This window comes from Epinephelus fuscoguttatus, linkage group LG3 (assembly GCF_011397635.1).
Source record: "Epinephelus fuscoguttatus linkage group LG3, E.fuscoguttatus.final_Chr_v1".
Classification (NCBI taxonomy): Eukaryota; Metazoa; Chordata; class Actinopteri; order Perciformes; family Serranidae; genus Epinephelus; species Epinephelus fuscoguttatus.
Window position 1 is genome coordinate 40,002,953 of NC_064754.1, and position 25,438 is coordinate 40,028,390.

The window sequence follows — 25,438 nt, forward strand, 5'->3', positions numbered from 1 at the left end:
AGTCCCCAAGTCCCAAGGGACACACCACCGAAAGTGGTTGAGAACAACAGGGCTAAGATCCTGTGGGACTTCAAGTTCCAGACTGACAAGCACCTGCAAGCCAACCACACACAGTAGTGGTTGACAAGGAGTAAAAGAGGGCACTTGTGGTAGATGTGGCAATCCCAGCTGGCAGTAACCTCATGAAGAAAGAGCATGAAAAGACTGAGACGTACCAATGGCTGAAGGAACAACTGGAACAGATGTGGAAGGTGAGACCCAAAGAGAGTGGCTTCAGTAAAGTCCAGGTACAACATCTGAGGTCTCTGTCTAGAACAGTGCACTCCTAGGAACAGCTATGGTACTGTGCAGAACCATCAGACTCCCAGGCCTCTGGTAGTGGATCAAAGCCATCTGGGACACAGTTAAAAAAAAAAAAAAAAAGAGGGAGATGAAATTTGCATATTTTATTGCTTGTTATGTATTATTGTTTGTTAGGTAAGAAGAAAATGAAAGGGCAAATGCCATCTGGGCTGCAGCACAAATAAAGGAAGACACAATTTGCAAATGTTATTGATATATTTTATTGTTTGTTTGCTAAGTTGTTGGTTTTGATTTGTCATTTGCTCTTGTTCTTTTTTGTGATAAAACAATACATATGAATAAAAGTTAATAACATTTTTTTTAGGGGGGCGCCGAATATGCTAGCTCTGGCACTGACACATACTAATGTTTCTCTAAGAATAATAACTGCTCGTCTTATGAAGGCCATGTGAAGACTTTATATAAGAATATATAGTTCAAGTGTTACAGTTCAAGTTCACTCTCCAAGTTGTGTCTCCAGCTCTACACAGTACAGAGGTGTAGTTTGCTTTATTGCTCAATAAGGCGTGGGAATCGAGTTACAGCGTGGTTGCCTTGTGAAAAAAAAAAAAAAAAAATCAAGCTGTGAGAGTGCCTCTGCGTCTCGCGATACAATTGCTCCATCATCACTCGTGTCTATTGTGAGAGTTTTTGCGTTCTCGCGCGACTTTGTAACTTTCCCACGCCTGTTGTTTTGGCGTCTGCCCTCTGCCCGTCGCCACTCCCTCCCCCTCTTCTCACCCTCTCCCTCCCCTCACACCTCCCCCTCTGTCTCCCCCTGCCTTTCCTTCCAGTCTGCTTCTTCTGTTGTGCCGTTGGCTTTGGTGCAGGGGGCTGGGGGAGGGATCTCGCGATTGTTGGACTTTTTTTTTTTCCAAGGGGGGGAGAGTTATTTGGAAGATGGCGCCCGTTGTTACGGGGTAAGTGCTGAAATTCAAAGCATAATGATATGTTAAAAAAAAGTTTTTTCATGTGGCAGACCGTTGCCAGTGTGTAGTGTTTTTAAGTGATGTTTGTGGGTGTTAAAGTGTGTTGGCTCTGCCTCAGTAAGCTTAGCTCACACAGTGCTACTTTGTGGCTTGATGTGGGGTCAGTTGTGTTGAACTATTCTTCGTAGTATCGTCTCGTTTCTCTGCCATTTGTTGAGTTGTCGTATTACGATATTGACTCTGTTTAAAACTATTTCCGAAACTTTTTGTCAGTCAGCAGTTTTGCATTTTAACTTAACTACTTTTTTCTGTCTGTTTAATTTCCGTTACAACACGTTATTATTTTCACAGACTGTTACTGTGTTACAGTAACGTCATAAGTGTTGCTATAAACTGTCGCTAGATTAGCGAGGCATCATCCTCAGCACAAATTCATTGGTTAAAGTTGATTTCCTTATATCTGAAAGTAGCTCAAATAAGTCCATAGTGCTGCTGTACCACTGTCCTGCTAAGCTTTCTATCTCCATTATTACATACTGTGTACATAAGCACCAAACCAAGTCTAAAAGCAGCCTAGAAACAGAGGCAAAACCTTCACCGTGTGTGAATCTGTGGTCTTACACCTTTGCCTGAGTTCTTAACACAGTGTATTACAGGTGCCACTGACACTGTGCACTTTGTCACTCTCACACTCACACTCACTTCAGTCAGTTCAGTTCAATTCAATTCAGTTTATTAATGTCATTCTCTATACAGCAGCATACAGTGAGGGAAATGTTGTTACGAGTCCAGGTGCAGTAAAGAACATGGACAGGACAACATTAAAGTGCAGTAAAATACATTGCGAATACTCAGAAGAATAAAAATAGCTAAGTGCAGAGAAATAAATATTGCATAGTAATAAATAGGGATGCACAATAATTTTGACACATCTTTGGTATGAGCTGATATTGGCTTTAAATGGCAGAATTCGCCAACATGCTTTTTCTTATTTTGCACAATGAATGAATATTACATCCACTGAGAAGGATTCTATTTCTTGTCTCCATGGGTGTGAAAAAAAGGATATATTGATAAAGGTATCAGTTATCAGCCAAATGAGTTGTTACATATCGGATACTGGTTAAAAAAAACAAACAAAAAATCCAATTTTGTGCATACCTAGAAATGAACTGTTAAAACAGCAAAATTATAATCTGGATAACAATTAAAATTATTTTCAGAGTATATAAAAAACATGTACATCAAGTACATTTTACATTTTCAGTCTATGCAGTGTCAGTAAGCAGTTGTACAGTAAATGTCCATGCTGTGTATGAGTCCTCGTGATGTGGATGAAAGTGGTTAGAAGCTTGTTTTTATCTCTGCAGCACTAAAACCACGTGTAAACACTCTGCAATCTGATGTCTTTGTTTTGCAGGAAGTTTGGTGAGAGACCTCAGCGTTTAACAAGGTAGAGATACACATAGGCACCCCTTTAGAGTGTAAACAAGTCAAAGCACTCAGATCAATGCAGAAGTGATAACAGCTTGATTGAAGCTGAGAACAGTTTTGTTTCTCTGTTAGTGTTAACACGTTTTTCCCCTCATTTCAGGGAGGCTATGAGGAATTACTTGAAGGAAAAAGATGATCAAACAGTGCTCATACTGCATGCAAAAGTTGCACAGAAGTCATATGGCAATGAAAAAAGGTTTGTGTGGGACTCTTAAAAGCTTGTGTGTATTTGGTGGAGTAAAGATAGGTAAAAACTGAACTGTGTGTTTTTTTTAACCTCTGCTTGTGTCACTTAGGTTTTTTTGCCCTCCACCATGTGTGTATCTGTTGGGCAGTGGCTGGAAGAAGAAGTTAGAGAAGATGGAGAAGGAGGGTTGCACGGAGCAGGAGGCCCAGCCATGTGCATTCATTGGGATAGGCAACAGTGAGCAGGAGATGCAGCAACTCAATCTGGAAGGGAAGGTGGGTAGGAAAATTATATTTCCACATGAATGTGTTGATTGTCTGAACACACTCTTCCCATACTTATCTCATTGTAGCAATAAACAAGGTACTTGTCAGGCATGTCGTTGTGTTTTATCGTTGCACCAATGTCACTAATGAACTCTCAGGAGACAGGGGAAGTGAAAGGGAGACAAACAAAACCGCACACACAAAACCCCCTAATCTGTATATTTTTTTCCCCTTGCATTAGCACTTCTGCACAGCTAAGACGCTGTATATCAGTGACTCAGATAAAAGGAAACACTTCATGCTGTCTGTGAAGATGTTGTATGGGAACAGTGCCAACATAGGAGTCTTCCTCAGCAAGAGGATCAAGGTCATCTCCAAGCCATCCAAGAAGAAACAGTCCCTGAAAAATGCAGATTGTGAGTCACAGGATGTGTCAACACACTCATACATACTGGCTCATGTAAAGACAGCTGGATGGTTTCACCACACACTGACACTTATCTCTCTTCCTTCCTTCCTCCTTTTCGTCCTTTTCTTTATCCCCAGTGTGTATAGCTTCAGGGACTAAGGTGGCGCTGTTTAACCGTCTGCGCTCCCAGACGGTCAGCACCAGGTATCTTCATGTGGAGGGGGGGAATTTTCTTGCCAGCTCCCAACAGTGGGGCGCCTTCTACATCCACCTCTGTAAGTCTTTATCTGTGTACCAGTTCGAAAATATTTTTTCCCCATTTTATTTTATACTCTGTGTTCATTTCCATGGTTTCCATTTTTATTAATGTTTCATGTGTCTCTTGACTATTGCACCGATCGGGAGCACCTAAGAGAGGAAGGTATTTATTTTTGTGTTCTGTGTCATTTTGCTAGTGGACGATGAGGAGTCTGAAGGAGAGGAGTTTGCTGTGAGAGATGGTTATATTCACTACGGTCAGACGGTCAAATTGGTTTGCTCTGTTACTGGCATGGCCCTGCCCAGACTGGTACGCATGTGTCTACATCAATTCATATGTCAGTTGTCCGTTGTTTGTGAGAAAGTGAGCAGTCATTCCACTGGTGTATTTAATCTACATGTAAGGGTGTTTGCAACTGTACAGATGTGTTTGTGTTTATTTTCAGATGTTAACATTGTTTGTGTATTTTTGATGGTTGCGTTTGCCTCACCTCCTCAGGTCATTCGCAAAGTGGACAAGCAGACTGCATTAGTGGATGCAGATGATCCAGTGTCCCAGCTTCACAAGTGTGCCTTCTACCTAAAAGATACAGACAGAATGTATCTCTGTCTCTCACAGGAGAGGATCATCCAGTTCCAGGTGGGCAGTCACACACACACACACACACACACACACACACGTTTTTTGTTGTTGTTTTCTTTTGAGTGATTTTAATTTTGCTTTTTGACTCTGGTTCTTGAAAAATCACAGTTCCAATTTTTTTGTTATTGAATAAAAAAATACAGATGGGTTAGTTGAAAATCTTTTTTCTTTATCTTTAGTTTTCCTAAAGTTGCAAATTTGGTGGAGCTGTTCCAGCTGTAGTTCTCCCCACCCTATACGGCCGCTCCAAAAATAATTGTCAGTAATTCTCTCTGTCACTTACCATAGAAACATGGGAATATTTTGGCTGTCATCGTTGCTACAGGTTAATCAGTTTTAATTATTCTAACTTCGTCTCTTGAAGAAGTAAGTCTTAAACTTGTGATGTCATAGGGTATAAAGACAATGAATGGTGAAAGATTTTCTAGATGACACTACAGCACCCAGGGGAATGCTCTAAGTGTTTAGGTAAATTTTCTGTTTCACAATATCAGGCTCCCAGGCATTGTCTATGGAGCAGCTCCAGTCCAGACTTTACACTTCATGACATCACAAGTTAGAGACTTACCTCTCTGGTTTCTGGCTTTACGAGAGAGTCGCTCATCTTCACAAATGTTGACTGAACTTTCCTAGACCACAGAATTAACATATTGGAATTTTTAGTTCAGGTGATGTTAACCTTTAGGCTGTTGCTTGTATTACCAGTTTTCGCCACAGTGTAATCTTTGTCTTCTACTTGCTGTTACATGTAACACGTTTTTAAACTTAGCAACCTGGAGATTTTTGTCAAAATGCTCCTTGTCTAAGGGATTCATAGTTAATTTCTTGCCTAATGTTTTTTATATATGCAAGCTTGTACCTTCAGCTTTTTATCTCAACTAGGACGGTTCCAAGTTGATCCAGCTTAAACTATGAGCCTTAAGCTATGAACCTGCTATTAACATGGGTTTTGATGAACAGAACACAAGTGGACAGCTGAGACACATCACCATCCACACCTGTGTCTATCATGCCTAAGCAGCTGACCACCTGTGCTCACGTTTCGTTACTGCCTGTGTCACTTACACTAGAGAATCAAAGATATATTACATACACACTCTAGCTATTATGCTTGCCAGTCATGTTAGTGTTTATGTCGATACCACTGAAATATCACTGTCTTCAGAATCCAACATGTCTTCTTCCATAGGGCAAAATGATGGATGGTCACGCAACACTTTGTCCAAGTTATAGAGCATTAGCACGCGCTCTCACCTTTTTCAAAAACTGTTATCGTGAGTTGGGATATTGCTGCTGTTTTCTGCCTGCAGACGGCAGAATATTAACCTGTCTGCCCACAGCAGGTGTGTGTTGTGAAATTAGTACCCACACAGGTCTCACCATTTGTTTTAATGAGCATTCCAGGGCAAGAGAAGAGAGTCTCATTTCCCTGTCTAATCCTTGTCTTTGCCAAGCTCCTCCCTGACATTATTGTATCTTGCTCAAGTGTGTTTTTCCCCTTGTTAGATATAAAAGTGGGAAGTGAAATTTATCTCTATGTTGTTGTTTTTTTTCTTTTTCTAAAGGCCACACAGTGCTCCAAAGAAAGTAACAAGGAGATTGTTAACGATGGGGCTTCCTGGACTATCATTAGCACTGACAAGGCGGAGTACACCTTTTATGAGGGAATGGGCCCCGTCCCAACACCGGTCACACCTGTCCCTGTGGTGGAAAGTCTGCAGGTATGCATGCAGCCCTGTCTGTTGAAAATATGCTTGTTATGCGTTTTATCAGAGTGTCATTCGGGTTACCAACTGCTTCCTCTTTTAGATGTTATTCATCCCTGTAGGGACTTTTTAAAGACAAACAACCTTTTCTGTATTCATGTGTCTAGTTAAACGGTGGAGGAGATGTAGCTATGTTAGAGCTGACTGGACAGAACTTCACCCCCAACCTCAGAGTGTGGTTCGGAGATGTGGAGGCTGACACCATGTACAGGTGAGTGTTTGTTTATATCTGTGTGTGAGCATTATTGTGTAACGGCTCAAATAAACCTCGTCTCATCCATCTGTCCACTCAGATGTGGGGAGAGCGTCCTGTGTGTGGTGCCGGACATTTCCGCCTTCAGGGAGGGTTGGCGCTGGGTGAGACAGCCGGTTCAGGTTCCTGTCACGCTCGTCCGCAATGATGGAGTCATCTACGCCACCGCCCTCACCTTCACCTACACCCCTGAACCGGGGCCCCGACCCCACTGCAGTGCTGCTGGCGCCATCCTGCGGACACATAGCACCTCTTCTTCATCACCAGCATCCTCGTCTTCACCATCATCCTCGTTGGGGGGGCTCGGGGACGGCCACGGCGCTTACAGCAGCAGTGACTCGGGCATGTCGTCAGGGGCGTCGACCATGTCGGTGCTCTCATAGTAATACTTACTCTGTTTGTGTGCTTTGAATGAGTGAGTGAGAAAATATGTGCATGTACTTGTGAGCCAAAGAGGCTCATGGACCTGTGAAGAATTGCACACAGACTCCGAAACTCTTCGTCAAAGATCAACTGTGATCGTCAGGAATGCTGAAGAGAGTTGGGATGAAGACAAGCCTGAAGAGAATACTTGGGAAAACAGAAACTATTCTTTAGCTCCCTCTTCTGGTTTGTTGGGGACATGTCAAAAGCTCTACTCAAAGGATCTTGATATTCAAGAAGTTCACCTTAAAGATGAAGAATCTGCCATCTGTCTCTCACAACAACCTGATTTGTACAAGAAGCATCTTGTTTTTATATGCCTGTGGATTTGGAAGTGATTCTCACTTTGCTCTCTTTCTACTGAGATCATGTTTTTACTGAAAAGCTTGTTGATTCATCTGTCGTGTGCAAGGGAAATTTTTGTTCTAAGAGTAACATAGTTTTTACGGACCAAGGAATATTATTATATTATTTTATTCATATTATATTTTATAAGCTTTTGCCGAGGTACATTTTTTTTATGATACTGCATAGTAATATCACAATATCACTTTTGTTACCAAATAGAATTTGTTTTGTCTTTGACTCCTTTTTGAGTTTTGTTTCAATCCTCTAGGTCACTGGGCTTAACTGATCAGTCCCTGAAACTTTCCCCAACTTTTTATATCAAAGATGACATATTTGATGAATGAAGTGTATGTTTGGGATACTTTGTAATATGCTAACAGTGTATTCTGGGAGACCAAGGTCTGTGCTTTCTAATCATGTTTGTACCAGAGTGTTTAAACTCAAATCTAAACAGTCCCTCTTTACCATAGCTGCGGTGCTTCTTATTTCACAGTGGTGAAGCCTGTACACAAAATTATAATTTTTGTAAATTACTATAAAGCTAAGAAACATAGAAGGAAGGTCAAAACTAATATCTGTCTAGTCATTCTGTGCACATTGCTCAGCCTTTTTGGAGGGGCCTTAAGTTTTCTTTTGTCTGTTTGCTTATGTGTTGAAAGAAGAGCTTTAACGTCGTCTTTGCCTTGTAGCCTTGTAGCCTGTAGCTGTGTCAGTCCAAGTACACAACCTTGTTGAACCTGGTTTTGTCAAATGTGTGATCCGACTCCAAATACAGTCCAACTTAGTTTAATACAATCAGCTGTGGTTGTGCTTTGGGTCCCATACGATGCACAGATTCAAACTCCAAGTTTTTTTCTGCCTCTCCGTCTGCCTTGTGCAGTAGGTTTAATATAAAAATGTAACTTTGAACTCATTTACTAAACTAGTCAGGAATTATGTTGTTGCCTTAAGAACCACTACCCAGTTTGTCCTGTGTAATATTTCACAAATAATCCTCATTTACATCAGTCTTTTTGTTTGAACTGTGTATCATGTTTCAAAATTGAGTTTCAAGTAAATGTGTTGACCAGCTTACTGCTAGTTTTCATGACAATGATGTGAATCGCCTAATTTGTGTGTATGTTTTCAGCATGCCTGAGAAGTAGCTCAACAACTACAACAATCCAGAGACACCTCTTTGTGCAACACAGTTACCACAAGAAATGTTGGCATTGTACGTTTCTGCAAACTACAGATACATTACATTTGCACGTTATTAGCAGATATGTCACTTACACCGTGGTTAACTTGAGGTTAGGTTATGGTCAAGAAAAGATCATGTTTTAGCTTAAAATACCTGGTCTTGGAGGCACAATCCCTGCTGGAAATGCAAAGATGCCTCAGTTTAAAAAAAAAAAACAAGCACTTTTTGTGCCACTATCCTGCAGCGAGGTCACAGCAAAAAATATTCGCTTTTCATGGCAGCAAAACACCCACATTTGGTGCCTAAAAAGCTGCTCAAAACACAGCAAAGACTTGCTAAAATCCATCTGTTTTTGTTGTTTGTCTTGAGAAGTGGTCTGCACCCCATCCACCACCCTCCACCGCTACATGACAGAGTCAGCTTATGTTTTACATCACTTTAAAAATGATATTGATCTGTATGAAACGTGCAAATGTAATGTTTTTGTGGTTTGCAGAAACCTGCAATGACAACATGGCGACTTCCTGTGGCACCTGGGCTGCTTTGAGGCACCATTGAGTCCCATCTGAGCAGTCCTGTCTCCATCATTTTATTTTTTGTGATCTCACCAGACGCTTCGATGCTTAATCTCTTGAATTGATGAAGTGTTTTATATCAAGTCGGTCACAGCAGTTTGCTAAAGGATGTAAGTATCACTAAAGCATAGTAGCAGTCTGGTTCTGGAGCATTTGGGGTCACAACTGATTCAATCCAAATTATTGATTGTTGGTCACTGCACTGCCCAGGTCACACTGTTCTACACAGTATCTACTAGGCCAGGTGTGATGTAAGTACAGTCATAGCGTCAACTGTGAGCCAGCGTGCTAAATCGACCGCAGCTTGTCATCATCATACTGGCAGCTTTTTGAGCATTTTAATGGCTCTGGTGTTAAAGTGTCTTTACTCTCATATCCCTAACGTTTGCCACTGCTCTCTCCCGATATGATGACATCCCTCCGTCTTTTCAGTCTAGTGTATTACTAAAACAATCCACCAAGGTTCTTCAGTGAACAGTCATGAATAAAAACAAGCTGAAGCTGAATGTCACTCGTGAAAGTGTTTTGGTGGCTGTAAGAGTATTTCAATCAGTTTTTGTGTTGGTTTGTTTTTGCTGTTGTCCTCCTTTGTCTCACCATCATCAGTGAGCTGAGTGGGAGCTTTAGGACTACGCATAGATGCAGTGATAAAAAATGCATTCGTACTCTACACTCAGTTCCCACAGTGCACACATGTGCCTCTTGGGCATGCTCCACAGGGTAGGGGTCAAAGCAGCCCCACTATTTTTAAACTGGGAGCTGAATAGCTAGAATGAAACCTGACACTTTGTTACTGTTTAAGTGTGTGTAGCCCTGTGGACTGTTTATGTCCCTCACACTCTTGATGTTGATAGTAACAATTTTAGTCTGAAGAGTGTGTGCGTCTGAGTGTGTTTAAGAAATGGTAAGCCATGTATAGACGCCATCAGAAACCTCACTAACAGGTGCACAAACATTTACTGAGTCCATTCGCATAGCTTGAGGACCTGTGAACAAGGATACAACTGTCAGACCCAGACAGCCTGGCCATGACATGACATATGACACACTATTCCTGGTATGATAGTCTTGATCTCACTTCCCCATAGTGAGGTCTGAGAGGGCTATAATTGATCCTACAGCCAGTAGATAAGTGAACATGAAAAAAACAAAACAAAAAAACAACAGAAAAGACAAAAATCACCCAGTGGGAGCGACTGTTCTCTTGGTTTTACGCATCAGCATGATGGATTGTAAACTCAGTTCTGTTGGCCTGTCCAAAACCTGCATATTGAGGTCACTGGATCACCGCTGCGGCTCTGTGTGCTGGGTTGGGGGCTTGGGGGGGGGGGGGGTTGGGAAACATAATGAAGTATCAGGGGCCCTGTTGCTAGAGAGGCAGAGAGAGGGTCGGGGGGAATAAGGGGAGAGGCTGTCAGTTCCGCGTAAGAACGTCACATCTCGACGTCTCTTTTGGAAAAGGAGTGACAGAGGAGAGCCGGACAAGTGCGATTATCTGGCGCATAAAGAGACCAAACAGCCTCCAGCTGGACACCAAGAACAGAGAAGCAGTCTGTACCCTGAGCAGGATTATAGGCGCACTATTTTAACAACATTTAGCCTTTAAAAAGTGTTTTTTAATGCGCCCTTAAATTTGGTCCCTGAGATGTTTTTTTTCACAATGGATCTAATGATGGATGAACTTCAGGACTTGTTTATCTCAACTTTTTATTAGACCAAGTATGGATTTATAAAAGCATTATCTTTCAGTTTTTTTCGGAATACCATTGCTCTCCTTTGGGGTATTTTTACGCACGGCCCTCTTGTGTTTGGATGAAACTTTCTTAAGTGCGTTGGAACTTTTTGTGCGCTTTCAACTATTATTCAGCTCGCCTGATTCCTCAACTCAACCATCTGTATCACATCTCGCTCCTGGCTGTACTTGTGATAGCAACACAGATTGCTTTATACTTTTCGCAGACCGGCTGCGGTGCCTCCTAAACTGGGGGGTTGGGCACCTTGTATTTTCTTTCTCCATATATTTTGAAGTGTTTTTCAACTGTGGGCGGCAATATAATCTACCATTTGAAATGCTGCCTCTGGCCCCTCTGTTTCTCCTCGTTTTCCCCGCTGCGCTCTTTGTGGCCGCGCAAGGCGCCGGAGACCTCCACGGTTTCACGTTCCACGCTGGGAGCGCAGGTTTCGACCCCGCAGGTACTACACAAGAGACACTGAATCAAATAGGAAAGCTGTCAGTTGTCACCCTTGTGCTTGACAAAGCCATTGCATTGCACCAGAGCTGCCCTGTCATCGCCAGTAATGGGCAATTATTATAGGCACGATATCAATCTCGTGTGCGCACTGGCACTGCTCACAATGACAGACGGTCATGCGTCTGTTTCCAAAAGCATTTGTTCTTTTTTTAAGCTTGCCGTCTGATGATGAAAAAATACAAACTTTATATTTTATTTTCACAAGTTGTGATGACTGGCGTTTCTACGGAACCCCGAAAGGAGTTTCTTTTTTTTAGTATTGTGAGCACAAGTTAATTATCTTGTAGGAACAATATAATTATTTAGTGTGAAAAAGTTATTATCTTGCAGGAACAAAATACCTACCCTTGCACACAAGGTAACTATCTTGTAGGAACAAGTTAATTACCTTGTGCATACAAAGTCATTATCTTGTAAATATCTTGTGGGAACAAGTTAAATCATTTTATGGGAACAAGGTAATTACCTTGTGCATACAAAGTATCTTGTAGGAACAAGTTAAATCATTTTGTGGGAACAAGGTAATTATCTTGTGTGTACAAAATAAATATCTTGCGGGAACAAGTTAATTATCTTATAAATATCTTGTGGGAACACGGTAAATCACGTTATGGGAACAAGGTAATTATCCTGTGCATACAAAGTAATTATCTTGTGGGAACAAGTTAATTATCTTGTAACTATCTTGTGGTAACAAGTTAAATCATTTTATGGGAACAAGGTAATTATCTTGTGTGTACAAAATAAATATCTTGTGGGAACTAGTTCTTGTCTTGTAGGGGCAAGTTAATTATCTTGTGTGTGCAAAGTAGTTATCTTGAGGGAACAAGTTATGTTGTGGAAATAAGTTAATTATCTTTTGCACATAAGATAATAATCTTGTAGGAACAAGGCGAGAACAAGTTAATTATTTTGTGTGTAGAAAGGGATTATCTTGTGGGAACAAGTTAATTATTTTTTGGGAGCAAGTAATTTTCTTGGAGGAACAAGTTCATTATCACATAGAAACATTTGAATTATCTTGTGGGAACAAGTTATCTTTTCCCCCAAGATTAAAAATGATCACGTTTGGGGACTTTAGGGGTGCCTTAAGTTCATGTATTTATTTATTTATTTATTTATTTAAATGGACATAATTACATTGTTTTTAAGGCCATGTGCATTTTGGTGACACTGAATGATACAGTGACCCGCATCATTTTAAACTACTGCTTTTTTACAGTCACATCTTGTAGAACACTTCACATTATCTGAACAGCTATTGGTAAAATGTGTTTTTTGTCTTTGTCAGTCTTGCCAATGCTGCCCAAAACACAAAGGAAACAATGATCTTTTCTTTCTCACTATATTAACACAATCATCCAAGGCTTTTTCAGTATTTGAAAAGCGTAATGTCAAAACAGTGCCACATCAATATAGTTAATCGGGCTGCTTTTGGGCTCCAGTTCAGTGCCATGGACGCCAATAGCTTTAGCTCACCTGTGGTTGAACTCAGGTCATGTGGAGGTCCCACAGGGACACAGATAAGACACACACACAAGCGCATTTGAGAAGGCCTTTGCATACACCCTTGATATTTGATAGCCCACCTAGCTGAGAGGTTTCCTCAGTGTTGAGAAATGCAAGTTTCATCAACAACCAGGAGATCACTGTCTTTGCTCTGTACATTGGTATGTAAACTCTTTGGGAATGAACAGAAGCACACGGATCATTGCATGGATGACAGATAGTTTCTCACAAAGGTCTCCATTTTGAAATACTGACAATTTCTAGTGAATCAGGAGATTGTCAAGGATTTTAACTATTTATTGACCTGCGAAATAATTGTCTTGAAAGGAGCCTCTCACATCTGTCATAAAACAGTGAATCATTTGAGCCATTTTGTCCCCTCTCTTATATTCACTTAATGTTCTTTCTGCATTTTTAGAAACCTTTGCAGTCAAGTGGTTCATGCCACAGCATCATCTTGAATTAGCATACTCCTTGGTCCTGTGCTGATATTTGGGCTGGTGGCAAGAGGATTTGCTTCTGAGATTAATGCCAATATTTTGCAATAACGTTCTGAGAATAACGTCAGAACTCTGAGAATTTTTTTTTCCCCAGACCACACTTCTTCCCATAGCTTTATTTTTCCTTACATTGTGGGTGGGGAGTGGGTAATGTTACTGGAGCTGGCTTTGATAGTGGGTTTAACTAGCAGACCTTTGACCCTGACCCCCCTCCTCCCAGTCCCCTCTGCTCCTTTGAGCACCAAAACACACAGTCACAGAGACAAAAATGGGCTCTGACTCAGTATGGCAGTGATGACGGAAAGCTGTGTGTCATCTTCTCCTGTATTAGTGTTCCTTTAAGCCTCTGACACACTGTACGATTTAAAGTCTAATAACAACAGTTGTTTTCACCATGATGACGGATTTTCTAGCGAATCTCCGTTGGCATGTGATCAAGTACATACTGTCTGATCATACTGTCTTCAAACCCCTGGAAGCTATTCTAAACATAGCAAACATGATTTTTGTTGTGTTGTCATTGGCAAAAATGTTTTGTCATTTACATTTTGTTGAGACTGAAACTCTATCAACACGTGCAAACAGCAATTTGACCAAACTCTTGGTTCAGTGGTATCGGCCTACTATTAATTCTCAGCTCTGTTAACCAGTGGCAGAAATTTGTCATAGCAGTGGCTAGATAGGGCCAATGAGAACCAAACGCCATAACTCTAATTTCAGGAATTCCATCATGGTGTTTAGGTGTATATTGGAGAGTTGGGGAAATGCGTACTGATATACTTTGTTTTCTTATTTTATAATTAATGTTATTAATTATCTGATGTGCACAGACTAATACCAGTACAGGTAACATTTAGAGTTCCACAGCAATTGTGTTTTAATGTTTTTACCTGTGTTAGGTGATTCATTCTTATTCAAATAGGCTGGTTGCCATTTTCTTTAAAAAGACAAATGTACAGCTTTAATTTGATGGAGTTCATTGATTGTAAGGAACACAACGTTTTCTGGGAACAAGCCTACTGAAGTTTAAAAACACCATACAAAGGCCTTCAGTTATTTTTTATTATTTTTGTGAGGAGGGTGGGGGAGGTCATCAATTATATCAGGGTGGCCTTGGGCCCCCCTGGCCACTCCTTGGCAGTGCCACTGCTGGTGCAGGCTTACTGGATGTTTGGTTGTGATGATGCTAATCTTGAAAAGAAAACAAAAAGCGCCAGAACTGTAACAATTCCCTTAATGATCCCCTTATACATGTTTACCTAATACAGAACAGACAGAACTAGTTGTGTTTTCAATACAAATATTTTTATATAATTGGTGGCACGGTGGTGCAGTGGTTAGCATTGTTGCCTCACAGCAAAAGGATTAATGCTTCGATCCCAGAGTTGGGGAGCCCTTATGCGCGGAGCTTGCATGTTTTCCCCATGTCAGCGTGGGTTTTCTCTGGGTACTCCGGCTTCCTCCCACAGTCCAAAGACATGCAGGTTAATTGGTGACTCTAAATTGCCTATAGGTGTGAATTTGACCATGCCTAGTTGTCTGTCTCTATTTGTCATAGTCAGGCGACTTGTCCAGGGTGTACCCTGCCTCTCACCTAATGTCAGCTGGGACAGGCTCCAGCCTCTTCGCGACCCCCCAACAGGATAAGCCGTCATGGAAAATGAATGAATGAATAATTATATCGCGCAGTGAATGTCCAAAATCAAACTGGACATTGTTGTTTATATGTGTCCTTAATAACGTCTGGTCCAAACTTTGTATTTTAAAAGGAACCATGGCCATTGATTTTATGTTTTTGTTGAACCTTTGGATAAACAAAAAAATGAGACTTCTCTGTACATTAGTAGAGAAGAATGAATGGAGCGATTCCTTGAGCATAACTGTCTTAACCACAGTTACTCGGTACTGAAAAAATCAGATGTTTTTCTTTATATCTCATGTGTTGAGTGAAATAATGATTGTTGTAATGTCATTGCCTTCCTGATGTAGACCTCTGCATGGTGGTGTATCCACCATGTATTAGCGAGGCAGATCGCTACAGCCTGGAGGCCCTGCGGAGCATCCATCAGATGATGGACGATGACCAAGATGGAGGGATTGAGGTGGAGGAGAGTGTGGAGGTACAAAACTCACTCTTTGTAAAGTGTTTACCCCATTTCTTTAACTGTTGTAAATCCCTGTGCATGTATGATCTTGTAAGAGGCAGACAGGGTAAAGCTGTACAACAACAGGTGTCCTGGCTAGTGGAAGAGTCAAATGCTACTTCAAGGATAGCAACAGTATAACTTTGCTTTTGGCTCAGTGACAAAATCAGTTTGCACTAATAGAATACTGCAGACTGGTGACCTTCATGGTCAGCCTCAGTATAACTCCTCTTAATGTTTCCTGACTCCAGCTTTCCTTATCCTTCAGCCAGTTTGTTATACATTTATCTATTGCTTTTTGTACCTCTGGAACATTTTTTGTCCACAGAAACATTTTATAAATGAGCCAAAAACAAAACAGATTTTTTATTCAGTCCTGTTAACAAGTGATTAGTCATTCATCTCTGCATGTAGCTCAGTGCGTGTGTTTAACGGCATATTTACTGCATGTAAAAGCTTGTTTGTGCAGATGCGAGTGCATGCTTTGTGATTTTGTTTTTTTTTGTTGTTGTTGATAATGCAATGATGTCTACAGTGAATAAGTATTTTGCCCAAGGAGTGTGTGAGTCTCTAGTTGTATGTCACACTGGTAGTAAATCCAGAATTCTAGCGTGCCATTGCCCTCCAGAATGCAGTTTAGGGATACAGTATCTGGGGGCTCGGGTTGCAGTTGCCATAGAGATGCTGGGGAGGGGGGGCTGGGCTCATGAGAGCACAGCCCCAAGATTCCTCTAGCCATCATATGAAGCCTCCGTTTACGGCCAAGGACACATTCCAAGACAGCACACACACCCACACACACACACACACACACACACACACACACACACACACACACACTGGTGTGCAATACAAGCAATGCTTCTGCATGTATTCTAAATAAATACAGTCCCAAAACACCCACTCCTTATTCCTAGATTGAAATCCAAGTACACAACTCAGTGCAACACTCAACTAACTTATTCTGGACAGAGTGATTTGCGCTCAGCTTATGGTCTGTGCTCTGTGACCTCTAACCTTGCTCTTTAAGGTTGCATCTGATTAAAAAAGTCTTTATTTTCATGTCCTTTGTAGTTCATCATTGAGGACATGAAGCAGCAGCAGACCAACAAACACAGCCACCTGCACAGAGAAGACCAACACATCACAGTTGAGGAGCTCTGGAAGGGCTGGAAATCGTCTGAAGGTGTGTGTGTGTGTGTGTGTGTGTGTGTGTGTGTGTGTGTATGGGGGGGGGGGGGGGTCCAAAAATGTCCAGCTCGATTTTGTCTCACGATGTCATCTTTCCTTGTCTCACTCAGTGCATAATTGGACTCAGGATGACGTGCTTCGCTGGCTGAAAGATTTTGTTGAGTTGCCCCAGTATGAAAGGAACTTTAAGGATTTTAAAGTCAATGGAAACACACTCCCTCGGTGAGGATATCCAATGACAATGCTATAGTCCTCTGAGACTGATGCTGTGTCTCAAATCTGATACTCCTGTTAGTATGTGGTACACTGCATACACTATGTACTTACTTGTGTAGTGCGAAATGTTGACAGAGTGGTGTTGTCTTAAATCAAACGTGGCTGGTGTGCAGTTACCGGAAATGATGATTGCAAAATTTGATGTCTTTCCCTCTGCTTGGCAAATTGCAGCCAAACATAAATGTAACCTACACTAATAGATTATATAGCTTACGCCACAACACATGTAATGTCACTGTGGACATGTGCAGCCATGGATGGATTACTGAATGGCCCTACTAGGACCAGGCCCAGGGGACCAGAGTGTCTTTACCTGCAAAATGTCTCTTAAATTAACAGGTACAGATCAAGAAGGGAGTCAAGAAGTCAACAAGGAGATGCAAAAGAACTGCAGTGAGAAATAAAGTAACAATTAAAAGGGGCTTAAAATAACCATAAAACACAAAAATGACCACAGAGACAAAAACATCTATAAAAGACACAAAAGGACCTCAAAGATATAAGAAATGACTACAAAGAGACAAAAATAACAGAAATGACCTTAAAGATACCCCAAATAATAAAAAACAGACACAGAATTATTAAAAACAGATACAAAATGACCACAAAGGGACACAAGATGATCACAAGGGGACAAACACAAACAAAAAAGACACAAAATGACCTAAAAGAGACATAAAATAACCAGAAACAGATACCAAATGGATGTTTCTCAAAAAGAAACACAACCACCTCTAAGAGAAACAAAACCACAAAAGATGCATAACGACTACAAAGAGACAGAAAACAACAACAAAAAGAAGCAAAATCCACCACAAAGTCTGTGTCTTGCTCCTCTTTAGGAGAGGTGGTGGGGCCACTTGCATATCTGTTAACTGTTAGCTAGCTAGCGCCATGTAGGCAATATAGCGACCACTGAGGGCGAGAAGTGTCCAATTTTCCACACTCAGCTTTTTGATTGTTATGAATGTACCATCCGGGTAGTCATAGTGCACTTCCGTCCACTTCAGTTGCTCTTCCTGAGGATTCTACCGTTTTTTTCCCCCGTTAAAGGGTTTTTTTGGGGGAGTTTTTCCTTATCCGCTGTGAGGGTCCAAAGGACAGAGGGATGTTGTATGCTGTAAAGCCCTGTGAGACAAAATGTGATTTGTGATATTGGGCTTTATAAATAAAATTGATTGAATTGATTGATTGACTGCATTTTGCGGTAATTCTCAGTGTGAATGCACTTAGGCACTGACAATAGCAAGCATAAGTACAGAAGTATCCGATTTGAGACGCAACGAGTCTTGTACGATGTTGTACAAGCTGTTCACTGTAAAACCAGTTGTTGTAAAGAGTCATGATATAACAAGCTGAACTCTGACATCTGTGTGCAGGATTGCAGCCAATGAGCCTTCATTCCTGAGTGGCTATCTGAGGGTACAGGACCAGAGAGACAAACAGAAGCTCAATATCAAAGCTCTGGATGTCGTTCTGTTTGGACCACCTACACGTAAGGAGTCACTGATCTCATGTGTCTTTAGTGTATCTGTTCCTGTTCTGCCTATTTTCCTCTTCAGCTCACATTCCTACCAACTCTTCCAGTTTCCTCAGACTTTTCCAATATTTAAGGGACAACTACTAACATGCGTTCATTTTAATGTTCCCCCAAGAAAGCCCTAGCAATTTCATCCTTAAAAAAAAAAAAACAAAAACAAAGAAAAAATTTAAAATAAATTTGCTTATTTTATTCACACCATATCTTGTCAACCTGGCAACTCAAATGTTACTTATTTCAAGGTCAATTTAAAACAATGTGGCAGTGTCACAGTGTGTATGTCACAGTGGGAAAAGCACAGGTGAAAGTAATAAACTCAGTGGTGGGGAATCCATTCAGCTGATTGGAGTTCAGGTTCCTGGAATTGTGCATGCTGGCTTACTGACTCACTGTCATGGCTTATAGAGACACTTGGATAGAACACAGCCATTGTTAATGTCATTAGTAACACCTGTGCTTTTTCTAATGCACACATGTACAGTGTTGAGAAGTCTAATCAGGCATAACAAGTGAAAACATCTGTGTGGATGGGTGTACAGGGGTTTTAAAGCTACCGCTTTAACATTTACAAAATAAGTTTTGTGATAATTCATGAAACTGTCACCATATCCTGACAGTGTACCAGCTTTCAAGAGCACAGCAGCAGGTTGCATCTGAGGTTGTTAAGCAACCTCAACAAGCAGCATATAATAGCCTGAGTGTAGAGCTGATCTTCGTCCAGGTGCTGTTTGTGTGTAGGCCTGTTGTCCGAGGCACAGATGTAAAGCTCAGGTAGCCCTGCACTAAAGTGATCAACTTCTCCTCCACATTAACCACAGACTGATATTTACAGAAGAAGGGAAAGATATCTGTCGGCTGTGATTGGTTGGTCCTTGTCACATGACATGCAGTGGCGCTGCTGCGCTCCAAAAGTTGAACTCAGTTTATCTCAGGGTGTGGCTAGTGGATATTGGATAAACAATGGGTGGAAAAAACATGGCATGTGTACGGCCCTTAAATGGGCTAAAACTTTTTTTGTCAATAGAAATATGAGAGATTCTAGTTTGGCATGTTTTTCAAGGTGTTTTGGGCTTACTTAGTGTTTCTAGCTTTTGTGTTTCTAGTCTATTATCCCATCATCTGTAACACATTTTTCATCCATCCACCATTAATAATTATCAATCACCTTCTGTTTCACCATAGGTCCCCCTCATAACTACATGAAGGATCTGCTGCTCATTGTATCTGTGGTGATGGGAGTTGGAGGCTGCTGGTTTGCTCAGGCCCAAAACAAAGTCAGTAAAATCCACATAGCCAGGATGATGAAAGATTTGGAAAGTCTGCAGAGGGCTGAACAGAGCCTCATAGATCTGCAGGAACAGTGAGTATTCCGTTACCAGTCTCTCTTACTTACTGTACATCATGGAGTTGACTTTGCTTTGTTTTATTGTACTAAAAAAATTTCACTTTCTCAGACTGGAGCGAGCACAGGAAGAAAAACGTAATGTCGCTGAGGAGAAACAGAGCCTGGAGGAGAAGATGAGGGATGAGATCATGGGGGCGCAGGAGGAGGCTTACCGACTGCATGAGCTGAGGCAGGGAGCTGTCAGTGAGCTCAGCCGCCTCCGATATGCAGAGGAAGAGCTGGAGCAGGTAGACACACCACTGGTGGAATGCTGCACTAGATGCTACTTGCAATAGTTTGGAAAGTTTGAGCGCAGTTTCCAACAGTTTTTATACATACTTATTGCTAACATTTGACTGATGCCATCCCTCTCAGGTGCGTGGAGCACTGAAGCAGGCAGAGAAGGACATGCAAGCTAGCTGGACGGCCTCAGAGGCCCTCCAGCTATGGTTGCAGCTGACACATGAGGTGGAGGTCCAGTACTACAATGTCAAGAAGCATAGCGCAGAACTACAGCTTGCCACTGCCAAGGAAGAGGTAATGCATGATAAAGGGGGATGTACATGAAAAACACATAAGTAATATTTAGATCGACTGCATTAGATATGTGAGCATGTAATTGCAAAAAATGTAAAGGGCTACATTTTTATAATATCCAACAACTTGCCTAGATACCTATCAACTTACCTGCACCTATACTTCCTTGCAGGCAGAGAGGATTAAGAAGAAAAGGAGTTCTGTGTTTGGCACGCTCCATGTCGCCCACAGCTCCTCTCTCGACCAAGTTGACCACAAGATCCTGGAGGCAAAGTGAGTCACAAAAGAGCGTATGCAAGTTTTGTTTTTGTCTGTCACAGTGAATATGTAACACATGTCATAAAGGTATTTGTATCTTCCAAAGGAATGCCTTGTCTGAAGTGACAGCCTGCCTACGGGAGCGCCTTCATCGCTGGCAGCAGATCGAGCGCATCTGTGGCTTCCCCATTATTAGGAATCCTGGCCTATCAAACCTCACTGCTCAGCTCTACTCGGACTCAATTCCCCTTGGGCTTCCCAGAGTGCCTCAGCCATCTTGCTCATGCCATAGCTCCATCCATGGATCTATAGAGGATCTGTTAGAAGAGTCTCCAATCTTACCACAGATGCCAGGTAAGTTACAGGAATGATAACTTTTTGATACTTAATTTGGATCTACAATAGTGTCCAAGTGTTCAGATCTGTTGACTGCCGAGGCCATGATCCCTCATGTTCTGTTAATCTGGTTTGGTATACATTTTTAATTTATTTTAGCTAACAAATATAAAAAAAAAAATGAAATATTGTCAATGATAATTAGGTCCCTTTGTCCTCAAAGAAACGATAGTAAAGTTCCAAAGTCTTCACACGAGTACTTCCAAATTAACATTGTCTTAGTTTGTTACTGTTGCTAAAATTGGTCAAATGTGTTGCCATATCAAACTACAAACATTGTTAATCACAAATAAACAAGTTTCAACAATAAAATGTGATCAGGTTTTGGACCTTGTCCATTTTTGTGTCGGGATCAGACTGACTTGGCAGAGATGGCTGACATTTTGTTTTTACATGGATTAGTGTATTGTGCTCTCACTACCACTAGATGGCACAAAAAGTGTCCATGAACGAGGACAATAGGGTTAAGTTAAGTAGAATTAAGTCTAAGATCAAGTAAACTCAAAATGCAATGGCCTCATATGAGGACACAGCTTCTCGGGAGGGTATGGTATCAGTCAATTCAATGCTGCAAATTTAGCAAATCAATCTAAACCCTGTAGATAAACTGCTTCACAATTGACATGGTTTGCACATAATTATGAACCAGGAGTCAATGGTACAAATACATGATTTTAAAAAAAAAATGTGTGAACTTATTTTCCCGTCGGCCACCGAACTAACAAAGATGTATGGACAAACTTTGCTGTACTAGTTTAAGGTCGAAAAGTAGAGGTACATATTCATTGGTAAATCACAGTCATATGTTAATGATCAGTTTCAGTGATCGGTTTGTCTTTGGCTTTCCACCAGTTCCAGTTCCACCACTGAAGCGCTCTCCTCGAACCCGAGGATCCACCATATGTCGATCACGTCGTCCCGGTGTGATAACTCAACCACCAACCACTATGATCTCCCCAGACCCTGACCTTCTTATCCCCATCCGAGCCCCATACCCTCATGAGGAAGAGGGACTCCTTATGAAAACTCTAAAGAAACAGTACGTCTTCTTGCCCTTAACATTTAGAGGCCAATCTGTTTTAACACACAGCTAATGTTAAACCATTAGGTATTAGCAATGCTTTTATTTCCTGACTCCTTCCTTCTTTCCTTCCTTGTCTTTTCATTCCCTTATTTTCCCCTTCCTTTCTCTCACCAACAGAGACTCCCAAGAGAGGTTCACAGACACAGAATATATGGCCTCACCTCCTCTAAGCAAGATGTTCCCTAGTCCCACTGTTGAATCTCCCTCCCAAAAGCTCTATCATGATGAAACTGAACTACTTTCAGACAGCTCCATCACAAAGCCTTTTAGTACAGAAGTAGAAGCTGTTGTTGAATCTCCAGTTCGCAAAGTTTCTGTAGAAGAGCTGGAAGCTTCTGCAGATGTTTCATGCAGAAAGGTGCCAAAAGACACAGTGTTGGATACTTCTTTGGAAGTCCCCTCTTTGAGGATATCCAAAAATGAGTCTTTGATTGAAGCTACATCAAGGAAGATATCCCGAGACAGGAGTGAAGTTCCCATGGATGTTGCAGTTAGAAAGGAGCTATCCAGCGAGCTGGATGTAGAATTCCTCAGCCGGAAAGTAGAGAGAGATACAAAGGGGGATTTGATGGACACTACTTCAAAGAATGTATACAGAGAAAGAGGTGATTTACCTCTGGATGTGAGAAAGCTGATTTGGAATGATTTAGAAGCAACAACAGATGTGACATATAGGAAGATGCCAAGAGATATGATGGGGGCTTCAATTGACAGTGCTTCAAGAAGGATAACACGAGATGATGTTGAGCGTCAGTGTGACTCAGTATCCAGAAGGATTACAAAAGATTCAATGGGAACGTCTTTAGACACAGCGTCTAGAATGCTTCCATGGAACAAAGGAGAATGCCAGCTTGATTCTTCTGTGAGGGTGTTAGCAAAGGACAAAATGGTCGAAGCAGCTAGAACACCACCAAGAAAAATATCCAGAGATGAACTAGAGTATTGTGCAGATACTGCTTCCATAAAGATGCTACCCAGAGAGAGATTTGAAGGACTTATGGATAGCTCATCCTCTGCAGAGAAGAAAGAGTTTGGTTTAGAACCATCAAGTAGGAGCATACTCAGAGAAGAACTCGAGATGTCCGCTGGTTCTCTCAGAAGGAGAATACTAAGAATGCCAAGAGATGACCTAGACACTTCCATAGACACTCCCACAGGTAAAGTCTCCTGGGATAGAGTTGATGTTCCGATGGAAATACCTGAACAATCAGTACTGAGGGAAGAGATGGGAGTATCTGAATCAAGTCAATCTCTAGGTCGAATTGGACAGCCAGACCTTATGGTAACCTCCCAGGTACTGTGGAAGTCCTCGTCAGACCTTTACATTGACCCATTGAGCCAGCTTGTGTATGATGGAATCCTTGAGAAGTCCTGCAACTCCATGGCCATTACCCCAACCAGTCTCTCTTCCTCAACAACCAGCCTACCCCAGGGCAGGCTGCCAGCAGAGACAGAGCCACCAGTGCCACCGCCAAGGGCTGCCATCTCATCTCCAGCATCATCCTCTGAGAATGGAGATGAGAAGAACAAGCACAAGGAAAAGAACAAGAAATCCTTAAGGCTGAAAAATCTTTTTAAAAAGAAAAATGAGTCAACTCCAGAGAAGATTCAAAGTGGTCTTCAGAAACTCTGACGATCAGCTTAGAATGGTTTCTTTAAGTCTTTCTTTATTATTATTATTTTTTTTATTGAATCAGAAAGTAGAGTTTCAGAACCTCACTGAAGATAACTCATCTCTGTTTTCTTTTCTGTTTTAAGTCTTATGTAGACATATGGTTGATGCCATATATTATTTTAGATGCATTTTTTTGAGGGTTTGCCTATGGTTGAAGGATTGAATGATGTTTAAACTGACGCTGCTCTTCTGTGTAACAGAGGCAATGCTTGAAATCACTTTAAACCTCAATTGAAGACATTTTCTGCTGAAGAAAATCAATGCATTTTAGTTCTATGCAAAAATGTAGTTTAATTAAATAATGTCCCAATCAAAGCTGATTTCTGTATGTGTTTTTGTCTTCATGTTCTTCTCACATGTTTGAAGTGGGAGAGTCTAAATTGGAAAAATGTGATGTAACATATTTCCATGCACTAATCAGGACGTAATCATGTTTAAATCAGAATCTGGTCATAGCTGAGGGATGATTCGATTTTCAGATCATTAAACCCCACCGATACTGTTCTAATGAAGCAGATTAGGTGAGTTTTTTAGGTTTGGACTCTGAATAAATAATATCTAAGGATGGTCATCTCTTAACTTTACATTTGAATTTTGCTTATTTTTTTTGACTATTTATTGTTACTCAGGATTTACATAGGATTCGAAACAAGTTGTCAGGGGTCTTAAATATGTTTGACAGCTGAATAGGTCTAGGCTGGGGAAATGTAGTCCAATGTGAAGAATAACTTGATATTATAACAAGAAAGAGAAATCCCTTTATTGCTTTCGTATCAGATTTTGTATAGATTGTCCAATAATGTTTTGTGTATTTATGGAAAGAGGTGTGTCAGTGTTGAAAGCACCTGTCCTGATCCTGATCCTGTGGATTGGCCTGGGACAACCCACATTTAATTGAAAATGTTCTGCTTTGTTTTGCCAAATGCTCATCAACAGTTTGCTTTCTAGCTGTTTTTTTTTATGAGCACATTTAAATGCATATTTTGAATGCTTGTGTTACTGATTTTATGTTTATTTTCTTGTTTACATGCAAATCAGGATCTTGAGTTTATTAAAAATGAATTGAAAAATAAGAAATTTCTTTTAATTGATATGAAAATTGCTCATTGGAATAAGTTTTTTTTATTTTTTTGTTTGTTTGTTTCAAGTGTGAGTAATGTATGAATACACTGTTTTTCCTTGTCTTAGACAAGAACAAGCCTTAATTGTAATATGAATGTAAGATGTCAGACTGTTGATTTATTAACAAGTGATGATAGAGGAAATAAACAAGGAGATTTAATTAGGAAATGCTGTGCAATGTTCTGCAATAAAGAGCCTAAACATTGCCAGCATGGATGTATTGTTATTGTTGGCGTAATACAATACATTAAAATCACCATAAAACATTTAACACAGTTAGCCAAATGAGGGACAGAAAATCTGAATATACAAGCAGCCAGAGTGAATTTAGAAATAAACACAATATCATGTAGTTTGAACTGCTCAGGGCCAAACCTCTTTTGGTGACCTCTTTGGTTTGGTTTTTACTCATCATCTCCACTAGAGGTCAGGAGAGTAGAGCAGTTAACAACATTTCCTCCAGTAAACTGATTTCAAGGTTATCTCTATTGTCC

At 40.9% G+C, this 25,438-nt stretch overlaps 2 protein-coding genes across 2 annotated transcripts; both read left to right on the forward strand.

Moving 5' to 3' along the window:
• Positions 1-1,068: 1,068 nt before the first annotated feature.
• rbpja (recombination signal binding protein for immunoglobulin kappa J region a) lies at positions 1,069-8,392 on the forward strand. Its single transcript, XM_049572944.1, has 11 exons — positions 1,069-1,262; positions 2,692-2,724; positions 2,866-2,961; positions 3,062-3,227; positions 3,460-3,634; positions 3,765-3,902; positions 4,083-4,195; positions 4,385-4,525; positions 6,094-6,249; positions 6,402-6,505; positions 6,588-8,392. The coding sequence occupies exons 1-11, from the start codon at positions 1,243-1,245 to the stop codon at positions 6,928-6,930; spliced, it is 1,485 nt and encodes a 494-aa protein (XP_049428901.1). The 5' UTR covers positions 1,069-1,242; the 3' UTR covers positions 6,931-8,392.
• A 2,089-nt stretch (positions 8,393-10,481) lies between these two features.
• On the forward strand, positions 10,482-25,149 carry stim2a (tromal interaction molecule 2a). Its single transcript, XM_049572942.1, has 12 exons — positions 10,482-11,269; positions 15,327-15,457; positions 16,556-16,667; positions 16,783-16,894; positions 18,328-18,443; positions 19,671-19,848; positions 19,943-20,120; positions 20,248-20,409; positions 20,582-20,682; positions 20,774-21,021; positions 21,916-22,102; positions 22,265-25,149. The coding sequence occupies exons 1-12, from the start codon at positions 11,146-11,148 to the stop codon at positions 23,778-23,780; spliced, it is 3,165 nt and encodes a 1,054-aa protein (XP_049428899.1). The 5' UTR covers positions 10,482-11,145; the 3' UTR covers positions 23,781-25,149.
• Positions 25,150-25,438: the final 289 nt, after the last annotated feature.

Bases quoted from the DNA above. Each gene is read 5' to 3' on its own strand.
- rbpja (XM_049572944.1), top strand. From the start codon at position 1,243: ATGGCGCCCGTTGTTACGGG. The intron at 1,263-2,691 runs GTAAGTGCTGAA...TTTGTTTTGCAG, and splicing joins ATGGCGCCCGTTGTTACGGG to GAAGTTTGGTGAGAGACCTC. The intron at 2,962-3,061 runs GTTTGTGTGGGA...TGTGTCACTTAG, and splicing joins TCATATGGCAATGAAAAAAG to GTTTTTTTGCCCTCCACCAT.
- stim2a (XM_049572942.1), top strand. From the start codon at position 11,146: ATGCTGCCTCTGGCCCCTCTGTTTCTCCTCGTTTTCCCCGCTGCGCTC. The intron at 20,410-20,581 runs GTAATGCATGAT...ACTTCCTTGCAG, and splicing joins TTGCCACTGCCAAGGAAGAG to GCAGAGAGGATTAAGAAGAA. The intron at 20,683-20,773 runs GTGAGTCACAAA...TATCTTCCAAAG, and splicing joins CACAAGATCCTGGAGGCAAA to GAATGCCTTGTCTGAAGTGA.